Here is a 13,360-nt window from a genome sequence, read left to right as displayed (position 1 = left end):
CGAGTTGGCTCCGAAACGGCTGAACCGATTTACTTGAAACATTCAGAGATCGTGGGGGGCGTTCATGCGGTGAAAATAGGGTACCTCATTTTTTGACACCTGGTCGCGGTGGGGGACCTCCCCTTTGACGGACTTTTTGAAAATTGGACCAAAGTTGACCGATTTGCTTGAATTTTTCATTGAAGGTTGGGGTTGGCATCTAGACAAAGATCCGCTACTTTATATTTCGATAATTGAGGCGGAGGGGGTCCTCCCCTTTGTTCGAATTTTTTAATGTACAGTGAAAAAACTTAAATTCTCTAAATTATCTGAGATTTACAGAGAACATGCGGTGAGGTTATGGAATCAATATGGGATATCTGATGATTTCATATGTGGGCGGGGAGGGGGACCTACCCCTTGCCCTACTTTTTGAAACTTGGAACAAAATTTTGCGATTTGCTTGAAATTTTCATTGAATGTTGGGGTTGGCATCTAGACAAAAATCCGCTACATTATTTTTCGATATTTGGTCGGGAGGGGGACCACCCCTTTGCATGACATTTTTTTAAGTACAGTGAAAACAAAACTAAACTCCCCCGACTGAAATTTTACGGAAAAAATGGGTGAGGTTATGAAATTTCCTGATTTTTTAATAAAAATAAAAGGGCATAGGGAGACATCCTCTACTTTTAAGTACATACAGAGAAACAATTAAACTTTACCGAGTTACTTGAAATTTACAGAGGACTGGGAAGAGGTTACGGTTATTACGGTTATTAATAGTTGATACCTCATTTTGTGATATTTGGACGGAAGAGAGGCCGCCCTTTTAGGCTTATAATTTGCTTGACATTTTCTGGGACGTTTACAAAAGATATGCTACATCACTTTTCGAAATTTAGTCGGGGATGAGGTCCTCCTCTAAAACTGCAAAAAAAAAAATCGTAAGTTTTCTTGAAATAGAAAGGCGGTGGGGGAAGATTATGAACGAAGAGGCAACCTTCCTTGCCCCACACTTGAAGGAAAGTTTCAAGAACTTTCAGGGAAGGTTAGGGGTGCTATTCACTACGGTTTTTGTCGATATTGTATCGGGGAAAGTGGCGTCCCTTGAAAACAATAGAGCAAAATTTAAACATCTCCGATCTACTTGAAATTTACAGGGAACGTGGAAGGAGGTGATTAAATTTATACATGATTTTTAAATTAGTATATGATTTTTCGATATCTGGTTGGGGAAGGGGAAAATTGAAATAAACTTTGTCGATTTACTTCTATAGAATTTATAGGGTCCATTGAGTAGTTGTGAAATTAATATAGGGTACGTGATAGTCCGATATCAGGTCGGAGTGGAGCGAAGGTGGGGAGAGGGTTCCCTTTTGTCCGTTTTTTTTTTTTTTTTTTCTTAAATTGAAAGTAGAGGGTTGTCCGTAAATGGGAACTGAGTACATAATTTTATGATTTTTGCACAGGCTTCTGCCAGACTTCTTTTTAGTAAAGAACTTAAATTTGCATGAAATTGGCAGCCAAAGTAGAGAGTGCATCATTTTCCAACATTTTAGCAAATGTTAATGTGGTAAAATTTTTTACTACTTTTTCTTTTTCCGATTTATTGTATGATATTATAATATAGTGCTTAATTTTAAGATATGTTGAGGAGAAGGATACCTTTCCTTGAAAAAACACGCTTAAAATTCACAAGAAATATAGAACACAAGAAATATAGAAGGTACACCCTCTCCCGCCGTATTTGTACCTATAAACGAAAAATTAAGTAGTCCGATTTGTTTAAAAGAATTCAAATCTTTTCGAATTTGTTTTCAGCATGAAGGATATAGTTGACTAAGTTAACGCAAAATACTCCTCCAAATACGCTTCGGAAGGCGCAGCGGGCCGGGTTACGCTAGTATGACTATAAAGCCAAATTAATTCTATTTGAGTCAATGGAATTATGTGATTTTGAAAAAGTTACCTTGTCATTAATAATTGTTTGTGTACGTTAGTTAAATGAACTTTAAAATTGGGAAAAAATATACACATATGAAGCATAAAAATTTTCAAAATTCCTTTGTCCTACAAATTTTACATTTTGAACTTTGTATGTTACTATAGACATTTTTGCATTTTTTTTTGCTTAAAACTACGAAAGTGAAAAAAAAAAATATTTTTAATAATTTTTTTTGAATTTGTGGAAAACTTATTTACTTATTTTTGTGAAATCAGAGTGACATCTGCGTTTGCCATACACTTTAGTTAACATTTTCTAAAATTAACAAAAATGTTCCTTCCTGATGGGTTCACAGTTTTTTGAGTGTTAAGCCATGTCCAAATGAACCGGAAATTTATCGTTCTCAGATCACGTGGTAATCTAAATGAACCGGAAATTCTTTGTAGTCGATATCCGAGTTATTTGAAAAATTCATGTGTTTGTTTACATTTTCTGATGATCAAAACATAAACTCAAAACTAATAAATTAATTTCGCAAATGGTTTATAGAATTAATCAGTTTATGACAATTACCGTTAATTTTGAACTTCCGTCTTATGACGAAGCGACGATGATGCATCATAGCAGTGAATATACAAGAATCAAAACAAAAACACGGGGGACTACCTAATACCCTTTGAACTTTTTCTCCATACTATAGGGCGACATTATCAAATTACAATGCGTTCACACTGACAACATCAACGGCCACCTGTATAAGTTTGAAATTTATACGAATGTTATACAAATCACATGAAATATATGCAATATTCCAAACATCATGAATATGAATATGATTGGTATTCAAATTGAACAAGTTTTCTAGTTTTTCTGTTTTTTTCGTATGCTCGAATAATTGTAAACATTCAACAAAGGGGCTGGAAATGATTTGGTCTTAGAGCCATATATCTTGCACAATGAAGAGATTGTCCATTCGCTTTTTTGTGGTTTATTTTACTTCAGGGTAGAATTGATTAGCATCTATTGTGAGTATAGAATTGATTTGAATTATCAAGAAATTCATATGACCATACGAAACAGATTCTTAATATGAAAATATGTCAGTTAACTAAAGATGGTAAGCCTCCAACCAACTTGTAGGCGATTATCATCATCAGCACCATTAGTAATGGGCTTCATTTCAAAGATCGCGTCTACAAGTTCCAGCTAAGAACTTTTCTGCCCATCATCATCGTTTATTCATAAACGTTCAGTGGTCCACACACACGCGCTTGTCTCATTCGTACTTAAGCTGATATTGCAAGGAATGTGACTTACCTTGAAAAAGATGCCAAGATAATAGCGTTTTTCGCCAAGTTTTAGCAGAGGCATAGTCCATTTGTTCATGTATTGCGTCTCATCGACACAATGTGGACAATCTGTAAAAATAAAGAAAATTAAAAAATATTATTTTCTTAAATATAATAAATTAGGAAAAATTAAAAATATTTATGTCAAACGTTCCAGACAAACGTTTCATACAAAGTTTTAAAAATTATTTATTTGTCAAAAATTAAATTAAATTAAAAATTATTTATTTGGTAATTCAAATCCAAAACACTGAATTGGCATCATATGCAAATTCAGTGTAAGCCATCGTAATGCAATGGTTAGCATGCCCGCCTTGCATACACAAGGTCGTGGGCTTGATTCCTGCTTCGACCGAACACCAGCGTTGGACTATCCCACCTCAGTAATGCTGGTGACATTTCAAAGGGTTTCAAAGCTTCTCTAAGTGCACCCTCACAAAAAATCGCTTCTGTAACATATACTCCCAAACATATTTTGCTTCAAGCATATACATTTTTGGGTATTTCCCAAACATTTATATGTTTGATCTCTACCAATATATGATATGTTTGAAAGCATATTGGTCTAAACAATATATGTTTGGGTAGTCTAAGTTCCAAACATTTTGTATTTTTGCATCCAAATTCAACAATGTTGTCTTCCAAAAAACAATATATTATTATGTGAGCATATAATATGTTTGGAAGCATTTTGCACCCAAAAATATTATATGCTTAAAAAAATTCTCCCAAACAATATTGTGCTCAAAATTTTATTTATTTATTTATATATTTACAATCATAATGAATTACGAAAATAAACAGGTAATATAGGTGCTAACAACATAGGTTTTCGACCTGAATGCTCAAAATTTTGTTTCTGCCCAATTGTATATTTCCCGACATCTTTCTCACTTCCACGAGATTTTTTAGTTCTTAGCACCTTTTTCTGTAATACAAACATTGTAGAAGAAATTATTCCATTTTGTGATTTTTTTTATTTTAATTTTGCCGGACGAGGATTCGAACAGCGGACCACACAGTTTGTAAGGATCAAAGAAGTAGCTGATCAATTGCCCAAAGAAAAATAAAATGTTAATTTTGTAATAACAAGCAACAACCACCAACTTAATTCAATATCGCTCCCTGTTAAATAGTGCTCCAAGCTACTAAACACATATATGTTTATAGGCTATTTCTAAATTAATATATGTTTGCATTCAAGCATATTATATTTACAAACATTTTATGTCCCAAACATAATATGTTCTAACATATTAACATATATGTCCCAAACATGTTATGCTAGTTTATGAACATTATATGCTTGCACTCAAAAATATTGTGTGTAAAAATTTGTGTTCCAAACATATAATGTTTATAGCCAAACATATGAAAAACAGTCTTTTTCAACCGTGTGGTTTCACTGCAATGTGGAATGCCGTTCGGACTCGGCTACACGTACAGAAAATCCATGTTTGGACATGCAGCCAGAGACGGAATACGATCACCTCAAACATGTTTGAAGAGCAAAATGTTATTTTTGGATGGTGACCATGTAACATCTTCGTCGCAAAAATGTTGTTTTTTCGCCAAACATAACATGCTTTCCGAAAACAGATACATAACTTCCAAGAAAATAACATGGTTGCAGCGAACATGTTACATGGTCACCATACAAAAATAACATTTTGCTCTTGAAACATGTTTAAGGTGATCATATTCCTTCTCTGCGTGTGGTTGCCGCATTCATTTAATGCTTATCTAGAGCATGTTATTGCCGCGACAACCATGTATTTTGTCTTTGTAAAACTAATTTTCGAGTGGAGAAAAATGTATGGTGGCAATAAGCATTTGAATGGTTCTCAAATACCACAAACATGTTCTATCATTTAAATGATAGAGTTTGAGACCATTAAATGGTTGGGAAAATCATGTACCTGACCATTCAATTTTTTGACTTTTTTACAGCGAAACAAGTATATACGGCCGTAAGTTCGGCCAGGCCGAAGCTTATGTACCCTCCACCATGGATTGCGTAGAAACTTCTACTGAAAACTGTCATCCACAATCGATTTACTTGGGTTGTGGTAACTTTTGCCGATGACAAGGTATCTTAAAACTTCCTAATACCGTAATATATACCACGTAGTCCATACGTGGTATATATTAAACTTAAAATGACCGATTAAATACGTATATAATTAAGTTTGACAAAATTTTCTATAGAAATAAAATTTTGACAAAATAAAATGTTGACAACATTTTCTATAGAAGTAAAATTTGGACAAAATTTTCTATAGAAATAAAATTTTTACAAAATTTTCAAAAGCTTTAAAATTTTGACAACATTCTCTATAGAATTAAAATTTTGACAACATTTTCTACAGAAATAAAATTTTGCAAAATTATCTATAGAAATAAAATTTGACAAAATTTCCTATAGGAATAAAATTTCGACAAATTTTGCTAGATTTTTTTTTTGCTCAAGTGACAAGCATGATTATGAACCGATATGGACCAATTTTTGTGTGATTGGGGATCGGCTAAATATAACTATAGACCGATATGGACCAATTTTGGCATGGTTATTAGCGGCCATATATTAACACCACGTTGCAAATTTCAACCAGATCGGATAAATTTTGCTCGTCCAAGTGGCTCCGGAGTTCAAATCTGGGGATCGGTTTATATAGGGTCTATATATAATTATAGACTGATATGGATCAATTTTTGAATGGTTCTTAGAGACTATATACTAATACCATGTACCAAATTTCAGCCGGATCGGATGAAATTTGCTTCTCTTAGAGGATCCGCAAACCAAATCTGGGAATCAGTTTATATGGGGGCTATATATAATTATGGACCGATATGGACCAATTCTTGCATGGTTGTTAAAGACCATATACTAATACCATGTACCAAATTTCAGTCGTATCGGATGAAATTTGCTTCTCTTTGAGGCTCCGCAAGCCAAATCTGGGAATCGGTTTATATGGGGGCTATATATAATTATGGACCGATGTGGACCAATTTTTGCATGGTTGTTAGAGACCATATACTAACATCTTGTACCAAATTTCAGCCGGATCGGATGAAATTTGCTCCTCTTAGAGCAATCGCAAGCCAAATTTGGGGGTCCGTTTATATAGGGGCTATACGTAAAAGTGAACCGATATGGCCCATTTGCAATACCATCCGACCTACATCAATAACAACTACTTGTGCCAAGTTTCAAGTCGATAGCTTGTTTAGTTCGGAAGTTAGCGTGATTTCAACAGACGGACGGACGGACATGCTCACATCGACTCAGAATTTCACCACGACCCAGAATATATATACTTTATGGGGTCTTAGAGCAATATTTCGATGTGTTACAAACGGAATGACAAAGTTAATATACCCCCATCCTATGGTGGAGGGTATAAAAAGTATTTTTATAGGTTAAGTATAGACATGTCTAGAACCTTTACATGGCCATAAAGACCATGTACATTAACAGTTTGGCTGATAAGTCCCCGGTGTGACACATAGATGGCGTCGCTAGTATTAAAGGCATATTATTTTTTTATATAGTACCAACCTTCTAATGATTCGTGTCAAAATTTGACGTCTGTAAGTCAATTAGTTTGTGAAATAGAGCGTCTTTTGTGAAGCAACTTTTGTTATTGTGAAAAATATGGAAAAAAAGGAATTTCGTGTTTTGATCAAATACTGTTTTCTGAAGGGAAAAAAATACGGTGGAAGCAAAAACTTGGCTTGATAATGAGTTTCCGGACTCTGCCCAAGGGAAATCAACAATAATTGATTGGTATGCAAAATTCAAGCGTGGTGAAATGAGCACGGAGGACGATGAACGCAGTGGACAACCGAAAGAGGTGGTTACCGACGAAAACATAAAAAAAATCCACAATATGATTTTTAATGACCGTAAAATGAAGTTGTCGAGATAGCAGAGACCTTAAAGAGATCAAAGGAACGTGTTGGTCATATCCTTCATCAATATTTGGAGATGCGGAAGCTCTGTGCAAACTGGGTGCCGCGCGAGCTCACATTTGACCAAAAACAAAAACGTATTGATGATACTGAGCGGTGTTTGCAGCTGTTAACTCGTAGTAATACACCCGAGTTTTTCCATCGATATGTGACAATGGATGAAACATGGCTCCATCACTACACTCCTGAGTTCAATCGACAGTCGGCTGAGTGGACAGCGACCGGTGAACCGTCTACGAAGCATGGAAAGACTCAAAAGTCCGCTGGCCAAGTTTTTGGGGATGCGCATGGAATATTTGTATACCCTTCACCACTACTGTGGTACAGGGTATAATAAGTTTGTGCATTTGTATGTAACGCCAAGAAGGAAAAGTCGGAGACCCATCGTTTAGTATACCGATCGTCTTAGAATTAAATTCTGAGTCGATTTAGCGATGTCCGTCTGTCTGTCTGTCTGTCTGTCTGTCTGTCCGTCTATCTGTCTGTTGATGTATTTTTGTGTGCAAAGTACAGCTCGCAGTTTTAGTCCGATTGTCCTAAAATTTGGTATAGGGTCCATTTTCGGCTCAAAGATGATCCCTATTGATTTTGGAAAAAATCGGTTCAGATCTAGATATAGCCGCCATATATATTGTTCACCGATCTGGTCATAATTGGCGTGTATGTCAACCGATCTTCCTAAAATTCCGTACATCCGAATATTTTATGAGTCTCGAAAAACTTGCAAAATATCAGCCAAATCGGTTCAGATTTAGATATAGCTCCCATATATAGCTTTCGCCCGATTTACACTCATTTGCCCACAGAAACCAATTTTTTGCTCCGATGTAGTTGAAATTTTGCACAGGGAGTAGAATTAGCATTATAGCTATGCGTTTCAAATTTGGTTGAAATCGGTTCAGATTTAGATATAGCTCCCATATATAGCTTTCGCCCGATTTACACTCAAATGACCACAGAGGCCAATTTTTTGCTCCGATTTAGTTGAAATTTTGCACAGGGAGTAGAATTAGCATTATAGCCATGCGTGTCAAATTTGGTTGATATCGGTTCAGATTTAGATATAGCTCCCATATATAGCTTTCGCCCGATTTACACTCAAATGACCACAGAGGCCAATCTTTTCCTCCGATTTAATTGAAATTTTGCACAGGGAGTAGAATTAGCATTGTAGCTATGTGTGCAAAATTTGGTTGAAATCGGTTCAGATTTAGATATAGCTCCCATATATAGCTTCCGCCCGATTTACACTCATATGACCACAGAGGCCAATTTTTTGCTCCGATTTAGTTGAAATTTTGCACAGGGAATAGATTTAGCATTGTAGCTATGCGTGCTAAATTTGATTGAAATCGATTCAGATTTTGATATAGCTTCCATATATATATATCTTTCGCCCGATATGGACTTATATGGCCCCAGAAGCCAGATTTTTGGCCGAATTGGGTTGAAATTTTGCACTAGGAGTACAATTAGTAGTATAGTCAAGTGTGCAAAATTTGATTGAAATCGGTTCAGATTTATATATAGCTCCCATATATATCTTTGGCCCAATATGGACTAATATGGTCGTAAAAGCCAGATTTTTGGCCCAATTTGGTTGAAATTTTGCACAGGGAGTAGATTTAGCATTGTAGCTATGCGTGTTAAATTTGATTGAAATCGATTCAGATTTAGATATAGCTCCCATATATATCTTTCGCCCGATATGCACTTATATGGACCCAGAAGCCAGAGTTTTATCCCGATTAGCTTGAAATTTTGCACAAGGAGTACAATTGGTAGTGTAGTAATGTGTGCTAAATTTGATTGAAATCGGTTCAGATTAAGATGTAGCTCCCATATATATGTTTTTCTGATTTCGACAAAAATGGTCAAAATACCAACATTTTCCTTGTTAAATCGCCACTGCTTGGTCGAACAGTTATAAAAATGACTCTAATTTTCCTAAACTTCTGATACATATATATCGAGCGATAAATCATAAATAAACTTTTGCGAAGTTTCCTTAAAATTGCTTCAGATTTAGATGTTTCCCATATTTTTTTACTAACATTGTGTTCCACCCTAGTGCATTAGCCGACTTAAATTTTGAGTCTATAGATTTTGTAGAAGTCTATCAAATTCTTCCAGATCGAGTGATATTTAAATGTATGTATTTGGGACAAACCTTTATATATAGCCCCCAACACATTTGACGGATGTGATATGGTATCGAAAATTTAGATCTACAAAGTGGTGCAGGGTATAATATAGTCGGCCCCGCCCGACTTTAGACTTTCCTTACTGGTTTTTTACTAACATTGTGTTCCACCCTAGTGCATTAGCCAACTTAAATTTTGAGTCTATAGATTTTGTAAAAGTCTATCAAATTCTGCCAGATCGAGTGATATTTAAATGTATGTATTTGGGACAAACCTTTATGTATAGCCCCCAACACATTTAACGGATGTGATATGGTATCGAAAATTTTGATCTACAAAGTGGTGCAGGGTATAATATAGTCGGCCCCGCCCGACTTTAGACTTTCCTCACTTGTTGTGATTGATTTTTGTTTCAATTAAAAAAATTTGTTGAATCAATTAAATTTTTAATTGAATATTTTTTAAAACTCAATTAAAATTTCAATTTGAAAAATTTTCGTGAAATTTTTTTTGTGTGTACACGCAAAAAAATAATTCTTTCCTCCCAAACGAAATTTTAGACAAACAAAGTTCGTTTCTCATTTGCTTATCGTTGAAAGGAAGTGTATTTGGAAGAAAAGTATATACATTTTGTGATAAACGTTTATTCTTTTCCAGGATGTAAAATTTCATAAAGACTAACTCAAAAAAATAATTTTTCTGGCTAATTGCATTTTCCCTCACATCTTTCTCACTTTCACGAAGTTTTTTAGTTCTTAGCACATTTTTCTGTAATACAAACAATGTAGAAGAAATTATACAATTTTATAAATTTTTAAAATTTTTTTTACCTTTCGCCTGGACTGAGAATCGAACCGCGGACCATGCAATTTGTAAGGCAGCACACTATCCACTGAGCTACGTAGCTGTTATTGTCATCAATAGCTAATTATCCATATAAGTTATATTAATATAGCATAGCTTGCGGCGCCCACGAGCCGATTAAACAAAGTTTATTTAACAGAAAAATACATTTAGTTTGGCACCGTGGATCAGTGGTTGCTAAGTCGGATTTGCATGCCAAGGGTCGTGGGTTCAATCCCTGCTTCGACCAAAGGTTTTTGTTTTTTATATATATTCCAGATATGGTCGGAAGAATCCGATAAAATGTTCAACATTACATTCTACTATATTAAATTTTTACTATGAACTGTAAAATGTGTCTTATTAAAGACCTAAAGTCAGAAAAGAATAGTGTTTGATATAAACGAAATGGACTGTGTTGTTGGTTCAAAAATAACTTTTTTATTGAAAAAATAAAAATTTTGTAACAAACGAATTTTTTTGGTGATAAAAGTATATACTTTTCGAAGCAATTCAAAAAACTCTAACAAAAGAAAAACGTTTTCGGTACACGTTTTCCAAACGTTTTTTTTTCTTTGCGTGTATAAACCGGTCCCCAGATTTGTCCTCCGGTGCCTTTTGGAGAAGCAAAATTAATCCGATCTGGTTGAAATTTGGTACGTGGTGGTAGTATATGATATTTAACAACCATGCCAAAGGTGGTCCATATCAGTCCATAATCATATATAGCCCCCATACAAACCGATCCCGAGATTTGGTTTTGGAGCCTCATGGAGGAGCAAATTTCATACGACGCAGTTGAAATTTGGTACATTGTGTTAGTATATGGCCGTTAACAACCATGCCTAACTAGGTCCATATCGGTCTCTAGTTATATCTAGCCCTCAGATAAATCAATCCCTAAGCACACAAAAATTGGTCCACATCAAGCTCATAATTGTATATAGCCCCCATATACGCGACGCCCATATTTCAATTCTGGCTCTCTACGTATCGTGCAAAAAGTCCATATCGATTCGTAATTATTTGTAGACTTACCTGTACATAACTTTTTTGTATGATATATAGCACGTATGGACTAACTCACAATTTAGGAAACGATTTAAGATACCACAACCCAAGTAATTCCATTTTGGATGACAGTCTTTCGTAGAAGTTTCTACGCAATCCATGGTGGAGGGTACATAACATTCAGCCTGGCCGAACTTACAGCCATATATACTTGTTTTTATTTTGGCCTCAGGACAATATTTTTTCCCCGTGTATGCTACATTTTATTTCTATGCATTTTAGTTTCTGACTGCTTTAAAAATTCACCAATTTGTGAAAACCGGTGCTTTAATTATCTACGTATGAAATAAATTTAACAGATCGGAAAATCATTGGCCTTAATGAAACTACAAGTTTAATTTAAATTGTAACGATGACTGGTGGTCAACTTGCATCCTTCCATGGACGAATGAACAGATAGGTTAAATTAATTTAATGATTTCAAAATTTCCGTATGACACTATGAAGTGTGAATTAAATTATCTACAATGACAAAGACATTGCAAATTATGGATTTTAAGATGTCTTATATAAGTCCACTTCATTAGCGCGCTAATTTAATTAACTGAAGTGAAGTGTCAATTTTCACATATGTTACTCTCTCAATGACAAATGACATTCCAAAAAGACAAAAAACAACAAATCTAGTATTTTAAGTCGCCAATAATATTTGAAGACAGGGGAATAATTAACCCAGCAAATAGACCATTAGGCCGTTTTAAGTGAAATATGATAAAAACGAATTGAAAAACAAGTATATACGGCCGTAAGTTCGGTCAGGCCGAATCTTATGTACCCTCCACCATGGATTGCGTAGAAACTTCTACTAAAGACGGTCATCCACAATTAAATTACTTGAGTTGCGGCCGATGGCAAGGCATCTTAAATCGTTTTAACATCATCTTCTAAATTGTAAGTTAGTCCATGCGGGATATATAGTAGACAATAGAAAGGTCGATTAAATACGTATATATTCAGTCCATGACCGGTATATATAGAAAAGAAATAATTACGAACCGATATGAACTTTTCTGCTGTAATTATAAATATGGAGGTCGCTTTATATGGGGGCTATATACAATTATGAACACGAGTCTACCAAAAATGGCATTTTTTACTGTTTGGTAGATTGGTAGAATTATTGATGTTTTGGCAGATTTTGCAATATATTCCTCTCCAACTATAAAATGCTTCATAAAATTTCTATAGAAATAACATTTTGACAAAATTTTCTACGGAAATAAAATTTTGACAAAAATTTCAATAGAAATAAATTCTTGACACAATTTTGTATAGAAATTATATTTTGACATAATTTCCTAAAGACATAAAATGTTGACAAAATTTTCTATAGAAATACAAAATTTTGACAAAATTTTCTATAGAACAAGTAAGGAAAGTCTAAAGTCGGGCGGGGCCGACTATATTATACCCTGCACCACTTTGTAGATCTAAATTTTCGATACCATATCACATCCGTCAAATGTGTTGGGTGCTATATATAAAGGTTTGTCCCAAATACATACATTTAAATATCACTCGATTTGGACAGAATTTGATAGACTTTTACAAAATCTATAGACTCAAAATTTAAGTTGGCTAATGCACTAGGGTGGAACACAATTTTAGTAAAAACCAGTAAGGAAAGTCTTAAGTCGGGCGGGGCCGACTATATTATACCCTGCACCACTTTGTAGATCTAAATTTTCGATACCATATCACATCCGTCAAATGTGTTGGGGGCTATATATAAAGGTTTGTCCCAAATACATACATTTAAATATCACTCGATCTGGAAGAATTTGATAGACTTCTACAAAATCTATAGACTCAAAATTTAAGTCGGCTAATGCACTAGGGTGGAACACAATGTTAGTAAAAAAAAAAAATATGGGAAACGTTTAAATCTGAACAATTTTAAGGAAACTTCGAAAAAGTTTATTTATGATTTATCGCTCGATATATATGTATTAGAAGTTTAGGAAAATTAGAGTCATTTTTACAACTATTCGACGAAGCAGTGGCGATTTTACAAGGAAAATGTTGCTATTTTGACCATTTTTGTCGAA

The 13,360-nt window shown here is 34.6% G+C and overlaps 1 protein-coding gene across 2 annotated transcripts in view; it reads right to left on the bottom strand.

Annotated features, from left to right (window-relative positions):
* tfc (Brevican core protein triforce) overlaps positions 1 to 13,360 on the bottom strand; it is a 221,894-nt gene that overhangs the window by 71,382 nt on the left and 137,152 nt on the right. For both annotated transcript variants that reach the window (XM_075304657.1, XM_075304656.1), the window contains exon 3: positions 3,245 to 3,345. In XM_075304657.1, the coding sequence (XP_075160772.1) occupies positions 3,245 to 3,345 (101 nt within the window). The remainder of the gene's footprint in view (positions 1 to 3,244; positions 3,346 to 13,360) is intronic.

This window comes from Haematobia irritans, chromosome 4 (assembly GCF_050003625.1).
Source record: "Haematobia irritans isolate KBUSLIRL chromosome 4, ASM5000362v1, whole genome shotgun sequence".
Classification (NCBI taxonomy): Eukaryota; Metazoa; Arthropoda; class Insecta; order Diptera; family Muscidae; genus Haematobia; species Haematobia irritans.
This window is presented reverse-complemented; position numbering and strand designations above follow the sequence as displayed.